The 21620-nt window shown below is 63.5% G+C and overlaps 3 protein-coding genes across 21 annotated transcripts in view; all 3 read left to right on the top strand.

Annotated features, from left to right (window-relative positions):
• The window catches only part of CADPS2 (calcium dependent secretion activator 2), a 457875-nt gene extending 455750 nt beyond the window's left edge, over positions 1-2125 (top strand). For all 19 annotated transcript variants that reach the window (XM_041727924.1, XM_041727925.1, XM_041727927.1 and 16 more), the window contains one exon: positions 1867-2125. In XM_041727924.1, coding sequence (XP_041583858.1) covers positions 1867-2037 — 171 coding nt within the window. In that variant the 3' untranslated portion in view covers positions 2038-2125. The remainder of the gene's footprint in view (positions 1-1866) is intronic.
• A 5168-nt stretch (positions 2126-7293) lies between these two features.
• Positions 7294-11843, top strand: LOC121474592 (collagen alpha-1(I) chain-like). The gene is made up of 5 exons (XM_041727519.1): positions 7294-7661; positions 7784-8398; positions 8521-8771; positions 10118-10237; positions 10804-11843. Exons 1-5 carry the CDS (start codon positions 7294-7296, stop codon positions 11841-11843), a joined length of 2394 nt encoding a protein of 797 aa, XP_041583453.1.
• A 604-nt stretch (positions 11844-12447) lies between these two features.
• Positions 12448-16044, top strand: FEZF1 (FEZ family zinc finger 1). Its single transcript, XM_041727518.1, has 4 exons — positions 12448-13263; positions 14802-14936; positions 15184-15316; positions 15686-16044. The coding sequence occupies exons 1-4, from the start codon at positions 12448-12450 to the stop codon at positions 16042-16044; spliced, it is 1443 nt and encodes a 480-aa protein (XP_041583452.1).
• The last annotated feature ends 5576 nt before the right edge of the window (positions 16045-21620 follow it).

The raw sequence follows: 21620 nt of genomic DNA, 5'->3' as shown, positions 1-21620 counted from the left end.
GTGACCTTAAGGAGCTGTTAATGGCACGTGCCCACGGTTGCGAAGGTCGCTGAGTGGGCCTTCCTTCCATCGCCACCTCCTGGGGCGGGGCCAGGTCGCCACAGGGCAGCGCCTGCTGCCCAGGAGCCGGGCCGCCCTCCTCTGGCAACGTGGCCCTCACTACCTGCACGCATCGTGGTCCCCCGAGCCCCCCGGGCCCCTGGTGCGCGGGGCCATGGGATGGCGGACTTTGCCCCACGGAGACAGTTGGGTGCCGGTGGTTCATTCACGTGCTCACTGAGAACAGACAAACTCCACTGAGAGTTTCAGGGTTTAGGACTAGGAAATTATTTGCAAAGTTTTAGCATCAGAATGATGCGTGTGGAAGGGAGAAAGATAGAATCGTCAGAGATCAAGGTGCCTGACGGATTTGCAGCGCCCCAGCCCCGCAGGACGGGGGAAGGCAGGTCCCGGAACCGCGGCCTCTCGCTAACACCAAGGACAGAGCAGCGCCCCGGGCAGGCCCCGTCCCAGGAGCTGGGCGGACCCGAGGCGTCGGGCGGTGGCGCCGGGGAATCCTGGAGGGGCCAGTGGCAGGGATGCGCGTCCCGCCCGGCCTCCGACTGCTGTCGCCTGCGTGGAGCGAGGAAGGGGAGTCCCCGCTGCCCGGGCCGGGAAGGCCTCGGCCGCGCACCCGCAGCTCGGGGGGCCTGAGCGCAGGGCGCGGGGAGGCGGGGCCTGGTGAGGTCGGAGGCCGCGGCTGACTGCGGGTCTGGCCGGACTTTGCGTGCTTGAGGCGTCTTTAGTCGAACTAGAAGCAGGCGGAGGCGCGCCCGCAAGCCGGCGGCCAAAGACCGGCGCGTCAGCTCCCGGGTGGCGGGGCTTGGGCTCAGCTTCTCCTGTGGGTGCGGACGCAGGCCCCCGGGCCGCGGCGCGGGAGGTGCCAGGGCGCAGGAGGCCGCGGGGCGCGGGCGGCCGGAGCGTCAGCACGTGAGGCCGCCGGAGCCTTGAGCGCTGGGGGAGGGCACCGCCTCCGGGTCACCGCCTCCGGGTCAGGGTCGTCTGTTCGGCCGCTGACGGCCAAGCCCGCAGTGCTGGTCGCAGTTGGCGGCAGATTCCCAGACGAGTCGGACTCGGAACACGGTTCCCCACGTGGCAGAAAGGTGTTCGCCGCCCCGGGCTGGGGTGTCCGCGGGCCGAGGCAGGTGGGGGCCACGTGCTCCCTCAGCCTTCCCGGCTGCACCCTCCGGAGCCCGCCAGGTGCCGCAGGAGGCGGCAGGGCCGGTCTCAGGCGTCCGGCCCCGAGGACAGCGGGAGGCTCCTCCTGGTCGTGTCGGGACAGCGGGCCTGGCCCGGGGCTAACTTCCCGCCACCAGAGTCGTCCTGCGGGCCGCGGCTGCAGCCTTCTCCTTCGGCTTTTGTCGCCTGGGCCTAGAGCCCCCCACGGAGCGCACCCGCTAGAGGCCACCGCGGCCCAGGGCAGGGCCCAGTCCTGGGGCTGGGACAGCGGGCGGGTGCCGGGACGTGGGCGGGAGGTGGGCAGCGTCGGGACCGCCTGGGCCTGCCCCGCGGGGCTGCCTTCACCCCAGCGTCGGCAGCGAGGGGCAGTCGGGCTTGGCCACAGACATCGTGAGGAGGCCGAGGGGGCTGCCGCGGGTGTCGCCTCAGGTGCCTCGGGTGTCGCCTCAGGTGCCACCTCAGCTGCGCCTCAGGGCCGCCGGCTCCCGCTGCCGCCCCCTGCTGAGGGCCTGGAAGCCCGAGGGGCCGGCGCTGGGCGGCTGCCGCGTGAGGCGGGGGCGGGGGCGCGGGCCTGGGCAGCGGGGGCGGGCGGTGGGGCGGGGAGAGGCCGCCACCGCGCGGCCTAAGCGGCTTCTCTCTGTTCCGCAGAAGAGCTACCGGGACTTCCGGCTGCAGGGCGTGCTGGAGGGCACGCTGCACGGCAAGGCCTACGAGACGCTGCACCGGCGCCTCACGGTGGAGGAGGCCGCGGCCTCGGTGTCCGACGGAGGCGGCCTCCAGGGCATCACCATGAAGGACAGTGACGAGGAGGAGGGCTGAGCGCGGGGCGGCGGCGGCGGGGAGGATGGCGGTGGATGGAGGAGGCCGAGGAGGAGGCGGATGGAGGCCGGAGGCCGAGGAAGAGGCCGAGGAGAGGCCGAGGAGGAGGAGGAGGCCCTGCCCCTGCCCAGGCCCGGCGCCCGCCGCGCTCACCCACACCCAGAGGCTGGCTCGGCCTCCTCCGTGCCCACCCGCCAGGCCGCGGCCGCGCCTGCAACAGGATCGTCGGTTTTGTTGGAACACGCGCCTGCTCCTGTGAGCGCTCACGGCAGCGCCCTGTGGGCCTCGCGGGGCGTGTGGGCCGGGCCGGCGCTGTGGGGCCGTGGCTGTGGGGCCGGTGCTGTGGGGCCGCTGGCGCCGGCCTGCCCTGGCGTGACCCGCACGCGCGGCCTCGTCAGCCCGGCCTCGTCAGGGCGGCTCCGCTGGGGCTGCGGGGCCCCGGAGCTGCCCCCCGGCCGGCCTCGTGTTGCTTCGCCCCTGCCGGCGCCCGCGTGTTAGAGGCGGTGCCCACCACAGCGCATGTGACCAGCAGAGCCGGGCGCCCACGTGCCCACAGCGGCCGAGCGCGGACAGTCCAGGGCGGCTGGCACCGGGCCCCGCGGTCGCCCTGGTTCTGACAGGGAACAGAGTGGCACGTCACCCCCCACCGTGCCCTTCCACAGTATCGCGCGTCACCACCTCACTATGAATTTTGATTCTTGTATTTTCCCCCTAAAATGCCCGGCACGTCGCCACCCCCGCTCGCTCCCAAGTGCTCTGCAATGCGGGAAGCCGGAGGCCGCGGGCCTGGGGAGGCTGCGCCCGGCCGCACTGGGGCGCGGGTAGGCCCCGGGTTCACCCCCAAGTGTGGAAACGGCGGCGGCTGGCCCCAGGCCCGCGGAGATCCACGCACCGCAGGCACCGCAGGCACCGCGATTCGCTTTGCGCGCCAGTCCGGGTCCTGAGGGTAAGACGCCGAGCGACACGAGATCGCGGCAGGGGGTCGGCCCCTCCCCACGACACGGCCCTGTGACCTCGGCCCAGGGGAGGCCTCGTCCTCACAGCCCCGCCGCCCCCACGCTGCGGCACAGCGCCACGGCTGTGGGCCCCAGTACCCCGGTCCTTCCCCATGTGTGGCCTCGGGGCCTAACCGGCCTGAGCGCTGAGAGGCCGCGCCCTGGGCCCACAGGCCAACCCGGCCGTGCCGGAAGCACTCGGCCTGCAGCAGCTCGGGCCGGCGCCCTCACCTGCCGGCCTCTGTGGGCCCCCCCCCGCGCTGCCCCACACTTGGGGGTCTCTGCGCCTCCCTGCTGTCCCAGAAGCTTCCAGAAGCCGCATCCCCAAGTCCAAGCTCCAGTGGCTTCCATGCGGAGGACAGGGCCAGACCCAGGGCCAGCCAAGGCCGCGGGCCACCCTCTGAGCCGCGTGAAGGTGCACGGAGAGCAACGGACAAGGAATCACGACGGCGGCCTGGGGGGGGGCTCGGCGCCGCCTTCAGCCCGGGCTGTGGTCCTGGTCCCGGGATCGAGTCCCGCCTGCGGCTCCCTGCGTGGAGCCTGCTTCTCCCTCTGCCTCTCTCTCTCTCTCTCTCTCTCTCTCTGAGACACATGAATAAATAAAATCTTTAAAAAAGAAAACTGAAAAGAATGAAGAGTCATTTGGGGGTTTTTGCCCAGAAATTCTCTTCAACATAACTGCAAATTGCTTGAAATGACTTAATAACTGTTCACTGGCGTGTCTAAGCGTCGGGGTGAACGCCCAAGCTTCTGTTAAAGGAGGCCAAGCGTCATTTAAGTATTATTTCATTTAAAGGGATTTCACTGAAAGCCTAACAAATCTTACAAGATTTTTTTAAATGAGAATCATTTTTAACTCAGCAGAAATAGCTCCCCCTCCTAAGGGTTCTGGGGGCCCCCACCCCACGGCATTCCCGGGCGGTCTGCGGCCTCACACCGGCGCAGCAGGGCCCTTATCACACCTGGAAGTTTCTCCAAACACGAGAAAAATAACAAACTCCCTGCCCGGAAACGGGGGAACAGCCGCGTCCTGCTGTTCGCCCAGTTCCTGCTCCTCGCCTCGCTCGGCAGATCTGCTCCTTCTGCAGCAAACGCAGGAGCCAAGTGTGGGGCTTCCCCCATCCCACATCCCGCCACCCCCCCCCCTACCCCATCCCCCATCCCCCTCCCACCAGCACCACCCCTGCCCCATCACCCCAACCCCCCCCCGCTGCCCCCCCATCGCCCCCTACTGCTCCCATCCCAACCCCCCGCTGCCCCATCCCATCCCACATCCCACCACCGCTGTCCTCATCCCATCTCCCACCACCACCACCCCTGCCCCATCACCCCCTCTGCCCCCAACCCCCATCCCCCCCGCTGCCCCATCCCCCCCCCGCTGCCCCATCCCATCTCCCATCCCACCAGCACCCCCGCCCATCCCCCACCCCACCGCCCCCCGCTGCCCCATCCCATCTCCCATCCCACCAGCACCTCCGCCCATCCCCCACCCCACCGCCCTCCGCTGCCCCATCCCCCCACCCCCGCGGGCACCCAGGTCCCACCCCCACCCCCCACCCCCGTCTCCGCCTCGAGCTGGGCTCCCGAGGGGCGTGGGGAGGAGCCGGTGCAGGCCGCCCTCGCGCTCTCCTCTGCAGCGCTGCGGCCGTCGGCGGGGCAGCGGACGGACAGACGGACGGGCGGGGGTCACGCGGGCGGCGTGCGGCCTGGGGCGGTGGCACGGGGGGCAGCGGGGTGCGCCCGAGGGCAGGGGACCCCGACCCGGGCCTCACGTCGGGCGCTCACGGGGCGGGCGGGGAAGTCGAGGCGGGGAGGGGGGGCGGGGGCGCGCACGGCCCGGCAGTCCCACCCTTGCACCCGGCAGTCCGAGGGAGGCGACTCTGTGCCTCTGCGGGGGACTTTAAAACGCAGCCACTAAAGGAGCCTCGGGGGATCCCCGGGGGGCGCAGCGGTTTGGCGCCTGCCTTTGGCCCAGGGCGCGATCCTGGAGACCCGGGATCGAATCCCCCGTCGGGCTCCCGGTGCATGGAGCCTGCTTCTCCCTCTGCCTGTGTCTCTGCCTCTCTCTCTCTCTCTCTGTGACTATCATAAATAAATAAAAAATTATTAAAAAAAAAAACAAAACTAAAGGAGCCCCGGGGTGACCCGAGTCGTTTCCACCCCACCCTCCCCACCCCTCCCCACCCCACCCCACCCCCACCCCACCCGGAGAAGCGCCTGCGCCTCGGTCCGCGCTGAGCCCTGGAGCCCCGCGGGCCGCCCCTGCCCTGGGCCCGCCCCGCCGGCCCGCGAGGCTCCCCGTGTGCGCCTTTGCAAAAATCACAAGCGGCGCGTCCGATTGCTTCCCTGTCTCCTCTGGACCAGTTCCAGTTTGCCTTTTAACACTACTCCCTTGCCGGCACCCAACAAGTAACACCTCTCTTGGGTGTGATTGGCAGGAAAGAAAAAAAAACGCATAAATGCCGAAATTTGTTGCTTAGGGCATTTCCCTAAAATGCCCAGGAAGCAGAACCGATTGTGACTTGGAAGATGTTGGTGAAAGGGCTACACCGTGGCAGGTCAGAACCCAACAGGGCCGTGTTGCAAAAAGTGGGAAGGGAAACATGGAAAGGCCGACTCTGGCCGGAGAGAGCTTTGTGGGGTCCTCCCCATGCCCACAGCCCCGTAATAATTTCATAAAACACACTTCCAAGTCGCTGTGTTGCACAACCTCATTCGCTGCCACTCATCGAAACTGCCCGGCCTTGTTGTTACACTGCGTGACTGCTAGGTGTGTGCCTTCCTGTAACTGGGACAGGCCATCAGCAAGCCGATTAATTTTAGAGATGCGTAACTGCTTCTAAAGAGACGGAATCTGCCTTCATCAAACTGGGATTTTTGAAAAGCTTTTCTGAAAGGTTAATTCGTCATTCTATGGAAGAAAGTGTCCCCTGGAGACCTCAAGACTGAATGTGGGAGAGCAGGCCCCCAAGGATAAGGACAAGCCTCAAGATTGTGAAAAATAATTTAGCAAACGCGATTCCGTGTGTATTTTACCACGGCCGCGTACTTAGCCAGACGCTGAATCACCGAGCGGAGGGGTTGTTTTTTAAATACAGTTGTCTGGAAAATATTGTGCAAAAGTTTGTAGCCTAACTTCTTAACAAGATGTGGGTTAGCTTTTCATATGTAAAGTAGTTTATTTTAACGTCTCTTTTCAAACTCTCAAGCCTCCCGAGAATGAAGTGGGCTTTGATTTAGTCCCATTTCACAGAAAAACAATTCAAGGCAAAGGGAGCTGCCACCAGCCGATCTGGTTCAGGAGGCGGCAGCGAGCTGTGTGGCCTTCCCCAGCCCGGGGCACCCTGGGTGAGGAGGCCCACGCGGGGCAGGAAACCGGTCACTTATGGCAGCTGCCAAGTGTCTGGGCAGGCGGGTGACAAAAGTGCTCACGGGGAGCTTCCTTCCAACGGGGGAAGGTGGTTCTCCACTTCAATGGACAATTGAAGAATCTGGCTTTAAAGGACAGGAAGGGACCTGGAGGAGCCAAGGGGATTACAATTCACCTTTGATGGGGCAGAAATCGGGGGGCAAGTGGGGTCGACTTCACTGCGCACTTGCAAAAGGGGAGGCTTTCCCCTCTTCAGTCTAATTAAAAGCCCTAGAAATTCAAGCACGACTGCACACTGCTGATGGGATGGGTCGCAAGTTCTAGAAAGTGGCCAGTGTTTTTGCAGAGAAAGTGGGAATAACGGTAAGAGCAGCAGGCGGCGGAGGGGGAGCCGGCCTTCCCGGTTCCCGCTTCCAGTCCCCGCGGCCCCACGTCGGAGCCAGGCCCCCGGCGGTCGGAGGAGGCCGAACAGGAGGAAGGGACGAGACCGAGGTCCTGGAGGGGGAGGGCGGCCGCCGAGCCCGCAGGTGGGAGCCGGGCCGCGGGGCCGCGCTGGGGTGTTCCAGGGCCACGCTCTGCTGCTGGGGCGCGGGGGGCGCGGGGCGGGGGAACGGGACCGCGGCCTCGAGGCAGCACAGGCTGCTGGACCCCTGAGAGCCAGGCCAGGCCGCGAGGCCCCCCCGCCCCCCAACAGCGCGGGAAGGTGCAGGTGTTGTCTGGAACCCGCCGCTGCGCCCGCACCGGGACGTCCGGACCCAGGGCGCGAACAGGGGCCTGCGCTTGGGGTGTCCATCGGCCCCGGAGCTTGCACATTCAGGGGAAGCTGTGCCCGCAGGGTGAGGCGGTGGAGGGGACCCCCCGCGGGGGCCGACCCCACGCCGTCTTGCACGGATGCACCGCCTCTCCCCCCCTTTCCCCGCGCCCGCTCCTGTCCCGCCACGGCCCGGGCCCCCCAGGTTCCCAGGTCTCCCGGTGGCTGTGGACTCCGGGCTCCTCCAGGTCCCCAGGTGGTCGCGGGCCCCAGCCCCCTCCAAGTCCCCAGGTGGTCGCGGCCTCCGCCCTCCCCCAGGTCTCCAGGTGGCTGCAGACCCCAGCCCCCCTCCAGGTCCCCAGGTGGTCGCGGGCTCCGCCCCCCCAGGTCCTCAGGTGGCCGTGGACTCCGGGCTCCCCCAGGTCTCCAGGTGGCTGCAGACCCCGGCCCCCCCCCAGGTCCCCAGGTCCCCAGGTGGTCGCGGGCTCCGCCTCCCCCAGGTCCTCAGGTGGCCGTGGACTCCGGGCTCCCCCAGGTCCCCAGGTGCCCGCGGACCCCGCCCCCCAGTCTCCAGGTGTCCCCGGCCCCCAGCCCTGCTGCGCCCCGCTCCCCTCCCCCACCCTCTTGCAGAAGCCTCCTGGTCCCGGAGGCCTGGGGGCGCGCGGGGGGCAGGCCCGCGGGCAGGTCACTGCGCTCGGGGCTGCGGCGTGGGGGCCTCCGGATTAGTTCAGACGGGGCCGAGCTGTCACCCAGCGCCCCGCACGCTGCGGGATTCCGGGGAGGACCCACGGGCGGCCCAGGGAGGTCCCTCGGCCGGGGCCGGGATGCGCCGCCGGGGTCCGGGGACGGGGACGGTCCCTCCAAGCCCGCCGCTGCCCCGCCCCCGCCCGGGCCCCGCCACCTGCGCCGGGTCTCTAAGCCCGCCCGCCCGAGGAGCCGGCCCGGGAGCGAGGGAGGGGCGCAGCGCCGCGGGGCGGGGGGCCTGGGGGTGCAGGGTCCGGCCGCAGTGGCGCCCCCGCCCCGCCCCGGGCCCTCGGAGCCGCCGACTCACCCGCCCCGCGGCGCCAGCATCGCAGACCCGGGTCGCCCCGGCCGACAGGTGCGCTTGGTGCCCTCGGGCTCCGGCCGCCGCCTGTGGGGGGAGCCTGGGGGGGGCTCGGGGGCGGCAGGTGCACCCCCCGCGGCCGCGCTGTCCGGCCTCACCCTCCGCCCCACGCGGCGGCGCTTCTCGTCGTTTCCCGGGAGGTGAGGACGGACGGACGGACATGCGGACACGGACAGAACGTCAGACCCGCTCTAGCCTTCCCGGGTGTGTCAAGCAAAGAACTGCGCCGGGTTGAACGTAGTTTTTATTCTGACCGCGAAAGGGCTCAAACATCACCTGGGGACGGCGGCGGAGACGTGGGAGGGCGCGGGGCGCGGGGCGGGGTGGCCTCCCCGCCTGCCCTCTCGGCCTCAGCGGGCCGCTCGGCTTCGGCGGCTTCACTTCAGGCGGCTCCTGAGCGAGCCGGAGACATGGGGTCGCTGGCGGCGCAGCTCCTCCGCCACCAGGTCCGGGTGCAGGTGCAGGGGGTGCAGGTGCAGGGGGCGCAGGCTGCAGGGGGTGCAGAGGGTGCAGGTGCACGGGGTGCAGGCTGCAGGGGGTGCAGAGGGTGCAGGTGCAAGGGGTGCAGGTGCAGGGGGCGCAGGCTGCAGGGGGTGCAAGGGGTGCAGGTGCAGGGGGCGCAGGCTGCAGGGGGTGCAGGGGATGCCGGCTGCAGGCAGGTGCAGGTGCAGGGGGCTCAGCTCCAATTCCAGCGTCAGGGCGGTGCGAAGCAGAGTTGCCGCCTGCACCGGACAGCTGCCCTGGGGCTCCCCAGCCACGCTCCGGAGCCGATTTAACACGAAAATACTGTTCTGAGAACCGTAGCCTCACTCGGCTGCCGTGGAGCCCTGATAAGAAAGAAATAGTGGTGACCACGGAGGGCTAAAGGCAAACAAGGAACCCCCCCCAGGAAAGGGGGGCTCAAGGCGCTGAGCGGTGCCCCCACACACACACCTAGCCCAGGACCCCGCCCCGCTGGGTCTGCAAAATTAGCAAAAAGTTTGCTCCAAACTGAAAGCCCGCTAGCAGCCTCAGATCGGAACCGTCGCCCCAGGAAGTACTGAGGTGCTGGGTTCGCCTGTGTCTTCACTGCCTAACCCGAGGGGCTCCAGAGGCTCCTTCCTCGGCCCTGCAGACCCCCCGGTGGGGGCCCACTCCAACCCCGCCTCCCTCACACGCCACCAGAAATAACAAAAGACCAGACATAAAGACTGAGCAAAACTGTACAAGAATTTAGGAATGTTTTTTTCCTCCTCTAGGAGAAAGGTAAGTCGCTATTTATTAAACAGGAGGAAGTGCGGGCGCAGAGCACCTGGGGAGGGGGGACCCCCGCTCAGAACAACCACCTTCTCCTCCCATGCAGCCTCAGTGGCTAACAGGAAGCAAAGGGAACGAACCGCACTGCTACCTCCTGATGAAGAGGCAAGGGTCGCGATGTTGGAGAGGCCCGAAGATCCTAAAAACAACCAGAGATAAATTAATGCGCTTGGCAGAAGTTCACATAAGTTATAATATTTTGCCATCCACCTTTTTATTCTTTAAAATTTCAGGATTAAAAAAAAATAATAATAAATAAATAAAATAAAACTTCAGCATTTTCTGGCTTATTAAGGAAAAAGAGATGAAAGATTGTGGATTACTTGGTAGTCGATGGCTCCATCCTACTGCCTTTTATTTCAGAGGGCAGCAGTCTTGACCCAAACCCTGCATCTGCTGGCGATGGGGACGGAAATAAAAAGCCTGTGAAAACCATGCAGGTTCTGGAGCAATCAAGAACGCGGTTTAAGAAGCACCGAAATAAAAAAAAATTAGGTTCTGCAGGCAAAAAATGAGGACTTTGAATAATTTCAGAGGAGTCAAACTTTCTCCTCTTTTCTCAGGAGATCCTCGCTCCGCAGCGGGCGAGCCGGTCTCTTCACATCGAGGGCTGCTGCGCTTTCCTCGGGCGGCTCACGCAGGGTGCACCGCACACAATCCCTCCCACGAGGATTTAAAGTGGGGTGAATAAACGCTGCCTTTCCGCGGTTGGGAAGGGGAGGGACACTTAAATCACCAGCTCTGGCCAAAAAGAGGGGATTATAAGATTCTGCAAAAGAATCCAGAGAACCCACAACGGAGTTTCTAGTTTGCGATTAACAAAATGAGCAAGGCCCCTCTGCATTCTCTTAATAAAGGACTTTAAAGTGCTGAGCAGTGTCGGAAGCTTCCAGATTTGCCAGATATACTCTGCTTCCCTTGGTGGGCTTTTGTGGTGGTTGCTACCTTTCAAACGTGTTTGGGGGAAAAAACCACAAAGTACTGGGCAGATTTGACAATTCGATGGAAGCCCTTCCTAAATATATTTTGCGACTTGTTTGGGGGTAACCCTTACTTAATTCAGACTTTTATCTTTAATTAACAGTGTGAGGTTCGGGTTCAAACAGAAAATGCTCATCAACAAATGTTGGAATATCGAGACCTTGATTTATAAAAAAGCACCTCTTCAGTCTTTAGGATTAGCAGGCTCAGGTCTGACGTTTTAGAAGAGGGGCCTAATTGCTGCTTTGCCATATTTGTGTTACTCAAGTGACACCGAACTTCCAAACACTTGTCAAAGAGGCAAAGCCCGAGAAGGCCAGTGAAGGGCGCGCAGCGGAGCTGTTACCCGCGCCGAGCACCGTGGCCCTTGGCCAGGTCCGCCAAGGAGGCCCCCGTGGGGGGGGCGAACCTGAAACCACCGCGGGCTCCTGCGCTGGGCTGGGCGGGAAATCCGACCTGCCCCAAGGCCGCAATTACAGTCTTAGGGGACCCATCTGCCCCCGGACCCCCCCCCCCCCCCGGCGTCCGCGCTCTTTGTCTGAGCAGGGGGGACTGGGGGGCGGACCTGGGGCCCCGACGGCAGAAGGAAGGGAGACGTCCCGCGTGGGCGCGCCCTGGGTCACCGGCCGCGGTCCCCCCGCAGGCCACGCCAACCCACCCCGGGGCCCCCCGAGCCCACCCCAGGCCCTCCAGGCCCCCCGAGCCCACCTGAGGCCCCCCCAAGGCCCCGGGGCCCGCCCCGCGCAGCCCTCCCGCTGCCCTGACTTCCACGGGGACCCCCGCCCCGTCCCGGGCACCCCCCGCCCCCGGGAGCCCCCCAGCCCCCGGAGCCCGGGCCGAGCCGGGGCGGGCGACTCCGAGGCTCACCTCCGGTCCGGGTCCGGGTCCGGGTCCAGCCTCCCGCTGCGGCCCTGCCTGGCGCCCCCATCCCGGGCCGCCTGCCCCGCAGGGTCGCGGCCTCCCCGCCCGAGGATGCGCCCGGAGCTGGCGGCCCTGGGCGCCCCGTCCCCGGCCTCACGTGCGCGCGGGCTCCCGGCGGGGCGTCGGGGCGGGGCGGGGCCGGGCGGGGGCAGGGGCCGGGGGTCCCGCGGAGGCCGGGCGGGCCCGTACCCCGGCGCCCGGGAGCAGGCGCGGCGGAGCGCGCGCGGGGCCGGTCGCCTCCCGCGTGTCCCTCGACGGCCGGCGGAGGAGGGGCCGCGCCTGCGTCCGGGCCCCGCGCCCTCCCTCCGCGCACGCGGTGATGGCGGACGAGGATCGACCTCAGATGTGCTGCGGCCTTCAGAGCCGGGTGAGCAGATGGAGGATTAAGGGGGCGGAGGGACGGGCGCGGGCCGGGGGCGGCGGGCGGGGGGCGGGGCGCGCGGGGCGGGGCGCGCGGGGAGGGGCACGAGGCGGGGCGCGCGGGGCGGGGCGCACGGGGCGGGGCGCACGGGGCGGGGCGCACGGGGAGGGGCGCACGGGGCGGGGGCGGGGCGGGGCGTGGCGGGGGCGGGGCGGGGGCGGGGCGGGGGCGGGGCGGGGGGCGGGGCGTGTCCCGCGCCGGGGCGCCCCCGCCTCTCGGGGGCGGAGGAAGCTCTCCCGCCAATGGAAAGTGCTCGGCGGCCGCGGAGGAAAAAAAAAGTTTCCGCGGCGACTGTCGGGGCCGAACCTGCGACGCGCTAGAGCACCTCGCGCGCTCGGGAGCCGGCGGTCGGCGCGGTCCCGGCCGCCTCTGCAGCGCAGCCCCGTCGGCGCGGAGCGGCGGCTGCCGTCGGGCCCCGAGCAAGGGGCGCCCCGCGATGGGCCGGCGGGAGCCCGCGGGGCCGGGGCCCGGGCCCGGGCGGCGGCGGCGGCGGGCGGCAGGTGCGGCGGGCGCGGCGGGCGCGGCTCCGTGAGGCCGCGAGGCGCAGCGCGGCCCCCGCCCGGCCCCGCCATGGACGGCCGCCGGCCCGACGCGGCGGCGGGGATGCGCGCGGGCCCCGCGGGCGCCGCCAAGCCCTTGGCCTTCTCCATCGAGCGCATCATGGCGCGCACGCCCGAGCCCCGGGCCCTGCCCGCGCCGCCGCTGCTGCCCGCCGCGGCGCCCAAGCCGGACGCCAAGCCCCCGCTGCAGCTCGGCCCGCCCGTGCCCTGCATGATCCCCTTCGTGCCCGTGGCCTACGACGCGGGCCCCAAGGGCGCGCCCAGCGGCCCCGAGCCGCGCAAGGCCGGCCCCGAGGCCCCCGCCGCGCCCGCGCCGCCCGCGCCCCCCGCGCCCGCCGCGCCCGCCGCGCCCCCCGCGCCCCCCGCGCTCCGCTGCGGCGACCTGCTGCACTGCGCGCTGAGCCTCAAGGGCGACCTGGCCCGCGACGCGCTGCCGCTGCCGCCCTACAGGCTGGTGCGGCCGCGCGTGGTCAACCACTCGTCGTTCCACGCCATGGGCGCGCTCTGCTACCTGAACCGCGGCGACGGCCCGTGCCCGCCGGCCGCCGGCCTCAACATCCACCCGGTGGCCTCCTACTTCCTGGGCTCCCCGCTGCACGCCGCGCCCAGGACCTACCTGGCCGAGAGGAACAAGCCGGGGGCCCCGGCGGCCGACAAGTTCCCCGCGGCGCTGGCCTTCAAGGACCTGTCGCAGGCCCAGCTGCAGCACTACGTGAAGGAGAGCGCGCAGCTGCTGTCGGAGAAGGTGGCCTTCAGGGCCGCCGAGCTCAGCCGCGCCTCGCCCCACGCCAAGCCCAAGGTCTTCACCTGCGAAGTGTGCGGCAAGGCAAGGAGCACGGGGCGCCCCCTTCCCGCCTCCTCCCTCCTCCTTCCTCCCTCTCTCTCCTCGCTTCCCTCCTTCCCGCCTTCCTTCCTCCATCCTTCCTCCCTTCCTTCCCTCCTTCCCGCCTTCCCTCCCTCCTTCCTTCCTCCCTCTCTCTCCTCGCTTCCCTCCTTCCCACCTTCCTTCCTCCATCCTTCCTCTCCTTCCTTCCCTCCTTCCTTCCCTCCATCCTTCCTCCCATCTCTCCTTCCTTCCTCCCTCTCTCCTCCTTCCTCCTTCTCTCCTCGCTTCCCTCCTTCCCGCCTTCCTTCCTCCATCCTTCCTCCCTTCCTTCCCTCCTTCCCGCCTTCCCTCCCTCCTTCCTTCCTCCCTCTCTCTCCTCGCTTCCCTCCTTCCCGCCTTCCTTCCTCCATCCTTCCTCCCTTCCTTCCCTCCTTCCCGCCTTCCCTCCTTCCTTCCTTCCTCCCTCTCTCCTCCTTCCTCCTTCTCTCCTCGCTTCCCTCCTTCCCACCTTCCTTCCTCCATCCTTCCTTCCTTCCCTCCTTCCCTCCCTCCTTCCTTCCTCCCTCTCTCCTCCTTCTCTCCTCGCTTCCCTCCTTCCCGCCTTCCTTCCTTCCTTTCCTTCCTTCCCTCCTTCCTTCCCTCCATCCTTCCTCCCATCTCTCCTTCCTTCCTCCCTTCTCTCCTCTCTTCCCTCCTTCCCGCCTTCCTTCCTCCCATCTCTCTTTTCTTCCTCCTTTCTCTCCTCTTTTCCCTCCTTCCCTCCATCCTTCCTCCCTTCTCTCCTCTCTTCCCTCCTTCCCTCCATCCTTCCTCCCGTCTCTCCTTCCTTCCTTCTCTCCTCTCTTCCCTCCATCCTTCCTCCCTCCCTCCCACCTTCCCTCCTTCCTTCCTCCCTTCTCTCCTTCCTTCCTTTCCCCTCCTTCCTTCCTTCTTCCCTACCCTCCTTCCCTCCTTTCTCTCCTTTTTCCTTCCTTCCCTCCTTTCTTCACTCCTTCCTTCCTCTCTTCCGTCTTTCCTCCCTTCTCTCTCCTTCCCTCCTTTTCTCTCCTTCCTTCTTCCCTTCCCTCCTTCCTTCCTTTTTCCTCCTTCCTTGCTTCTTCCCTACTCTCCTTCCCTCCTTTCTTCCCTCTTTCCTTCCTTCCCCACTTCCCTCCTTCCCTTCTCTCCTTTCTTTTCCCTCCCTTTTTCCTTCTTCCTTTCCCTCCTTCCCTGCCTCTTTCCTTCCTTCCCTCCTCTCTTCCCTTCCTCCCTTCTCTCCTTCCTTTTCCTTCCTTTCCTTTCCTTTGCTTTCCTTTTCCTTTTCCTTTTCCCCTTCCTTCCTTCCTTCCTTCCTTCCCTTCCTTCCTTCCTTTCCTCCTTCCTGCCTTCCCTCCCTCCCTCCCTCCTTTCAAATCTCACTTTATTTTCTTATTGTTTGTATATGTTTGCTATAAGGTCACTTCCTGACGTGCCCCCCCCCCCCGCACCCCACGCCCGTGCTGGTTTGGTTCCAAAGCGCTAGTCGGGGGCTAACTGTTCTCCTTGTCTTTAACTTTAAGGTCTTTAACGCACACTATAACTTAACCCGTCACATGCCAGTGCACACAGGAGCCAGACCCTTCGTTTGCAAAGTGTGTGGAAAGGGCTTCCGGCAGGCCAGCACCCTGTGCAGGCACAAGATCATCCACACCCAGGTGTGTTCGTCTGTCTCCATTTCACCCCGCTTCCTCCCAAACGGTCTGTAGAAAGACAGAGGCCGAACTCTCACTCTTCGTTCGTTCGGCGTGAGGTCTAGAATGTGCTAGCTGCATGGGGGAGACGCCGGGGTTTTGCCTTTGTTCTGCTTAAACGCATGAGAGACCGCATGACTGTGAGTTTGCAGGACCCCACTTAATAACAAAATACCTTATACCTGCCCCGCTTTTCTTCCCTCCCTCTTAGGAAAAACCTCACAAATGTAACCAGTGCGGCAAAGCATTTAACAGAAGTTCCACTTTAAACACACATACCCGAATACACGCAGGCTACAAACCGTTTGTGTGTGAATTCTGTGGCAAAGGATTTCATCAAAAAGGTATAGAACCCAGGAGGCCCTGCTTCCACGAAAGTTCTAGTCTTTTCCAGATATTTTAGAAAACTGTTTTCTGAGGTGCAGCCAGTTACTGGCGCGTGTGTCGCCGTGCAGGCTCCTGCCGGGTTGCGATGAGTAGGGTCAGAGAGGCGCGGTAGAGACCCGGAGGGGGACCTCCTCGCGCTGGCTCTCCCCCTGGAAAGCTGGGTTAAGAACCCGCGTTAGAGCGCGGAGGAGCGGCCTCGGCTGAGGCCAGCGGCCAGCCCGGGCGCGGCGCCGGCAGCAGCTCCTCCCTGCCGTCCCACCCTCGGCTCCTCTCTTCTCGAGCTCTTTTCCCATGTCCTCCCTGTCGCCCTGTCGTCTGTGTTGCAGGGAATTACAAAAACCACAAGCTGACCCACAGCGGGGAGAAGCAGTTCAAGTGCAATATCTGCAACAAGGCCTTCCACCAGGTTTACAACCTCACCTTCCACATGCACACTCACAACGACAAGAAGCCCTTCACCTGCCCCACGTGTGGCAAGGGCTTCTGCAGGAACTTTGACCTCAAGAAGCACGTCCGCAAGCTGCACGACAGCAGCCTGGGGCTGGCCCGCGCCTCAGCCGGGGAGCCCGGCGCCAACCCCTCGTCCCCTCTGCAGCAGATGCCGCCCGCGACCCTGCCGCCGCCGCTGCCGCCGCTGCCGCCCCCTGGGCCCCTGCAGCCCGGCCTCCACCCGGCCCATCAGTGATCAAGGCCAAAGTCCCTTCCCAGCCCCTTTGGGGTCCCCACTACGGAGGCATCGGGGATAGAGCTGGTCCTGCCGGCCCCACCGCGTCTGCAGGCCCCAGGGCGTGTTGGGCCCCACGCGGTAGCACCCAGACGGGAAGCCTCTGCATTTCCTGGCCTTTCCCCTCTTGCATGCACCTGCTACATGGTTTTGTGTATTATATCCTCTAGAGGCACTCACAATCATGAGAAAATTCGGGGTTTTGTTTCTGATTTTTCTTTTTTGATTTGGAAAGACTTCATCTCTGGTGGAGAGATGCTGTTTATTTGTTTTGTTTTGTTTTTTAAAACAAAATTCTACTGTATTTATTGAGATCTGTATTATCCTACCCGGGAATGCTGCACCGTTTTAATTTTATTGTTGTATATATTTCCATTGTGTTACCTGCCGTCTCCAGATGCCTGCCGATCGTTTATCATCATTTCCTCTTTCCCTGAGGTAACAAGACACGGTGTGTATGTTATATATACACGCGTAGGTGTGTGTGCCTGTAAAGGCACGTTCTGCATTCGTGAGTGCACACACACGTACACACTAGGGAAAGGGGGTTCGATATGGATGAATTTGAATTTTGGTTTTGATTCTTGCACGTGAAAATTGATTCATTGACTTGGAAATAAATACTTGGAACACGCTTATTTAATCAACAAGCTTCGGGGATCTTCGTATTTGGCTAGATCGGGGTCTGGCTCCCCCATCCCTCCCCAGTCCTTACAAGTTCCACCCTCGGTCAATAGCGCCTCCTGTCCCACCTGAAAGATTCGCGAAGAACGAATGATCGTCTCTTTAAGCCGCTAGGACTTTGCTAAAGTGCAGAGACAGGAGCTGTGGAGCCGGGGCTGGTCTCTGGCGCAGCAGGTGCTGCGCTGCAGCCACTGTATCGGGGTGAGTTGGGGTGAGTCGCTGTGGCTCGGTGCTCCCCTCTGCCTGATGCTCCCCTGGCCGGTGCTCCCCTTGGCTCGGTGCTCCCTGTGGCCCTGTGCCCCCTCGGCCTGGTGCTCCCTCGGCCCGGTGCTCCCCTCTGCCTGATGCTCCCCCAGCCGGTGCTCCCCTTGGCTCGGTGCTCCCTGTGCTCTGTGCCCCGGCGACCTGGTGCTCCCCTTGGCTCGGTGCTCCCGGTGCCCCCGACCCGGTGCCCCCAGGCCGGCGGGTGGAGGCCGAGCGCGGCCGCGGGCCCTCGAGTGCGAACCGCTGCTCCCCTCGCGCCGCTCGCTGCTGCTGCCTGCAGGTCTCTCCTGTTTTCTTGCCAAAACAGTGAAACAACCGCTAAAGACTTTAATTAAGAGGGGTAATTAGTTCAGATTTATCAAAGCCGGGTTGTTACACTATTAGCTGCTCAGTGGAAGCTGCCAGACGGACTCGCGGCGCAGCCCCAGCCCGCCCCCGCCCCCGCCCCGGCCCCCGCGCCCCGGCCCCGCCCGGGGTCCCCGCGCCCCGCCCACCCCCCCGCCCATCCCCCCGCCCGCCCCCTGTCCCGGTCCCCGCGCCCCGGCCCCGCCCATCCCCCCGCCCCCTCCCCCGGTCCCCGCGCCCCGGCCCCGCCCATCCCCCCGCCCCCTCCTCCGGTCCCCGCGCCCCGACCTCGACCCCGCCCCGGGTCCCCTCCCCCCGCCCTCCGCTGGCCCTCGCGCCCCCGTCCGGAGGGGAGCTGGGAGGCCGACCGTCGGGGTCCTCGTGCCCCCCCCCGCCCCGCCTCCCCCGACTGCGGCGCCACCTCCCGGGCGCCGGGACCCACCGCGGGGGAAGCGCGGGCGCCGCGAGGGCGGGGAGGCCGCAGCCCCGGGTCAGGGAAGGTGGGGGGGGCGGGGGGGCTCTCGAGGGTCCCCGCGGGGCGCGCCTGCTCCCTGAGCAACGCGGGGAGCCCGGGTCGTGCCAAAGGCCTCGGCCTGGCCCGACCTCACCTCCAGGAGGATTCGGACTCACTGCCCCCCCCCCCCCCCCCCGCCCCCGGCTGTGACTCGTCGACACCTTCAGGGGCCACGATCTCGCTGTGAAAAGCAGGTTGAACAGGGTGGAGGGAACCGGCCAAACCCCTGCAGCCCGTGGGGAGGGAGAGGGGGGAGGGAGAGGGGGGGAGGGAGAGGGGGGAGGGAGAGGGGGGAGGGAGAGGGGGGAGGGAGAGGGGGGAGGGAGAGGGGGGGAGGGAGAGGGGGAGGGAGAGGGAGGGAGGGAGAGAGGGAGGGAGAGAGGGAGGGAGAGAGGGAGGGAGAGAGGGAGGGAAGGAGGGGGAGGGAGAGAGGGAGGGAGGGGAGGGAGAGAGGGAGGGAGGGGAGGGAGAGGAGGGAGGGAGAGGGAGGGAGAGGGAGGGAGGGGGAGGGAGGGAGGAGGGAGAGGGAGGGAGAGGGAGGAGAGAAGGGAGGGAGGGAGGGAGAGGGAGGGAGGAAGGGAGGGAGGGAGAGGGAGGGAGGGAGAGGGAGGGAGGGAGGGAGAGAGAGGGAGAGGGAGGGAGGGAGGAGGAGGGAGGGAGACGGAGGGAGAGGAAGGGAGAGAGAGAGGGAAGGAGGAGGAGGGAGACAGGGAGGGAGGGAGGGAGGGAGGGAGGAGAGCGAGCTTGTGGGCCTGATCCGACCCTCCACTGGGCCCGCGCGGCCCAAGGCAGGGGGAGCAGCGGCGGGTCTGCCGGAGGCTGGAGGAGCCCGAGGCGCTGCGCTCAGGCAGCAGAGGCCGCGGGAAATTCTCTAAAACCAGCAGCTCTCACGACAGCTCCTGGTCAGGAGGCGAATTACCGGTGAACTGTGATTTAGGGCAGCTGCTGGAGCTTCTGAACATCACGGAGCGTCCCCTTGACGGCAGCAGGGCCCTAGCGATGGAGCGGGGAGGGGGGCGGCAGGTCGAGCTGCTGCAGAGGGACGCTCCGGGGAAGGCCTTGGACCGGCCCCTCTCCCCTCCCCCGGCCGCCCTGCCCGCGTCCTGCTGCCCGAGTGTTGGTTCACCTGCAGGACAGGACAGGCCCGGCAGGGAGGTAGGGAGCCTGGTCCCGTCCACCTGGGGCTGCGGGCAGACTCAGCGGCCAGCACCCAGGGACCTGCAGAGGAAACCGGCTGGTCCTCAGCTCTCTCTGCTCTCTCCGTGGGAAGTGCCGTGGGCGCCGGTGCAGCAGGGGCCCAAGGACCGGCTTTAGGAAGTGGCTCTCCTGAAGCTTCTGGTCCGGTCAGCTTGGGAGATCAGAATATAACACAGAAGAACACTCTAAGTGGTTCCGACCGATTTTAACACAGAATGCGAGCGAGTCCTGATTTCCAAATCTCTCTTCCCCAAGCATGTCCTTTGTTCGGACTCAAAATTTTAGTTTGAGACCAAGTTTTTGTGCAAGATCAGAACTAAGGTGTCCATTTTTTGGACACTTTTTCCAGTAATAGATGAAAGCATTAGTTACTAGCAAAGGAGTTACTTGTCAGTGAAGTTTGAAAGTTTAGGAGGTTTTTGGTCTCTTTAAATAGAATTTTGCTCTTTTACAAATGTGGAAGAAATGAATCCAAAAGGTGTAATGGAGTCCTGACTCCCGGAATCTGTGCACCCTGCTGGATAGATGTCTCTGTTCTTAGACGTAGTTAGCAATGTCATAAATCATAATTTTGCTAGATTTGGTGACCATTCAAAGCATCGACTAAATTATAATTGTAATGGTCGTGTTTTGTCTTTGTATTCACCTCCAAATAGACGATATAAAGTATAAATTATCTCAAATTCAAAATTGGGGAAGAAACAAAAATGTTTTCTTCATCACTTTGTGAATGCTCGTAATGGGCAGATTTTTGTTACACTTCAAGTTCATGATTTTGAGGAATCATGATTTACTGCTACCCAACAGTACATGTTTTAAAAGCATGTAAATTAAACACAATTCTAAATTTCAATGGGTAAGAATATGAAGTGGTTGACTTGTCCGGAAAAACATTTTGGGCCAGATTAAACATTGCCTTTTTGCTCTGCTTTTGCCAAACCGCAAGATTTCTTCCACACAAGAAATGATACATTTCCATGGGGTTAATTAAAAAAAACAAAACAAAAAGAAACCATATTTGTAAGTAGAAGATACCTTATCATGAATTTCACAGTTTCTAGAAATCAACGCTTATGTTCGTTCATTCCAGCTCCAGGGCATAGTAACAAAAAACAAATATTGCAAAGATAAATCAATCAGCACACTGGGCATCTGCGTGTTCTCGGTGCTGAAGCAGTTGCCAGTTGAAGCCAGGGCTGGTCGTCCCACTCCAGGCGCAGAGAGGGGGGAGCCTGCTGCTCCATGACCCTGCCAGGCGGGCGGCCTCTGCTATTATTATATTTTTCTGCCTGCAGTGAGACACGTCGCTCCTAATGAACTTTAAGCAAAAGTGAGAATCCGTCATGCACTTGAAGGGGCACAAAGTCATTACAAATGCCCAAGTACCTTTGCTGTTCAAGTTTGAGGTGACACTGGTATCAAGTGAAGTCATATTCCTTCTGGTCTTGTGGAGATCGAGTTACTAAATAAAGATGAAATACAGTGTCAATACCAGTCTCCAGGGCTAGTATTTTGCCGCCAAACAAACACATGTTGCTCATGGACACAGCAGTGGGAGTGGGGAGAGGAAAACCCCACATATCAGTTCTTTGTGTTTTTTTTTTTTTTTAAGATTTTGTTTATTGATTCCTGAGAGACCCAGAGAGAGAGGCAGAGACACGGGCAGAGGGAGAAGCGGGCTCCATGCAGGGAGCTCAACGGGGGACTCGATCCCGGGACCCTGGGGTCTCACCCTGGGCCCAAGGAGGAGGCTCCACCGCTGAGTCCCCTGGGAAGCCCCAAGCATCAGTTCCTAAGTGGTGCTAGAAATCTACCACAAAATGAGGACCAGATCTCCAGTTTGATTTAACTCCGTCTTTCTTGATGACAACAATATAGACATTTTGTGTATAAATAATCTGAAGGTTCAGACCCCTCGGGTGCAGCTCCCTCCCTCACAGTAACAAACAAGCTGAGGCCTCTTGTTTTTGTTTTTTTGTTCTTTTTTTTTTAAGCTGCTGAGGCCTTTTGATGGCTACCCCCCCCCCCCCAGAAGCATGATTCTTCAGTTACACGTGAACCAAATCTGGAGTAGGTGACACATTCCACAAGTAAAAAATTGTTTACACAAATCTCTGAAAATTTCAGCAAAAACCGGAGTTTGGAATCAACCTCTACAGGACAACAAATGCAATTTCTTTGACAAGAAATAGGAAGGGAGAGGGGGAGAAAGAAGAGAAAGGGGAGGAGGAAGGGCAGAGCAAAAGGAGAAGGAGGAGGAGGAGGGGACCAGGACAGGCAGGACAAGAAAGCCTGTCATTTAAAAGGGATTTTAAAAACAGAATAACTGGGAGGCCTGGAGGCTGAGCGGTTGAGCATCTGCTTGGGCCCCAGGTCGTGATCCTGTGATCCCGGTCCAGGGACTGATTCCCACATCGGGCTCCCCACAGGGAGCCTGCTTCTCCCTCTGCCTGGCTCTCACGAATAGATAAATAAAATCTTAAAAAAACAAAAACAAAAACAAAAACAAAAAACAGACTAACTGGGGCACCCG

The sequence above is a fragment of the Vulpes lagopus genome, chromosome 13 (assembly GCF_018345385.1).
Source record: "Vulpes lagopus strain Blue_001 chromosome 13, ASM1834538v1, whole genome shotgun sequence".
Taxonomy (NCBI): Eukaryota; Metazoa; Chordata; class Mammalia; order Carnivora; family Canidae; genus Vulpes; species Vulpes lagopus.
Note: the sequence above shows the minus strand (reverse complement) of the source record. Positions and strands in the feature narration are given on the sequence as shown.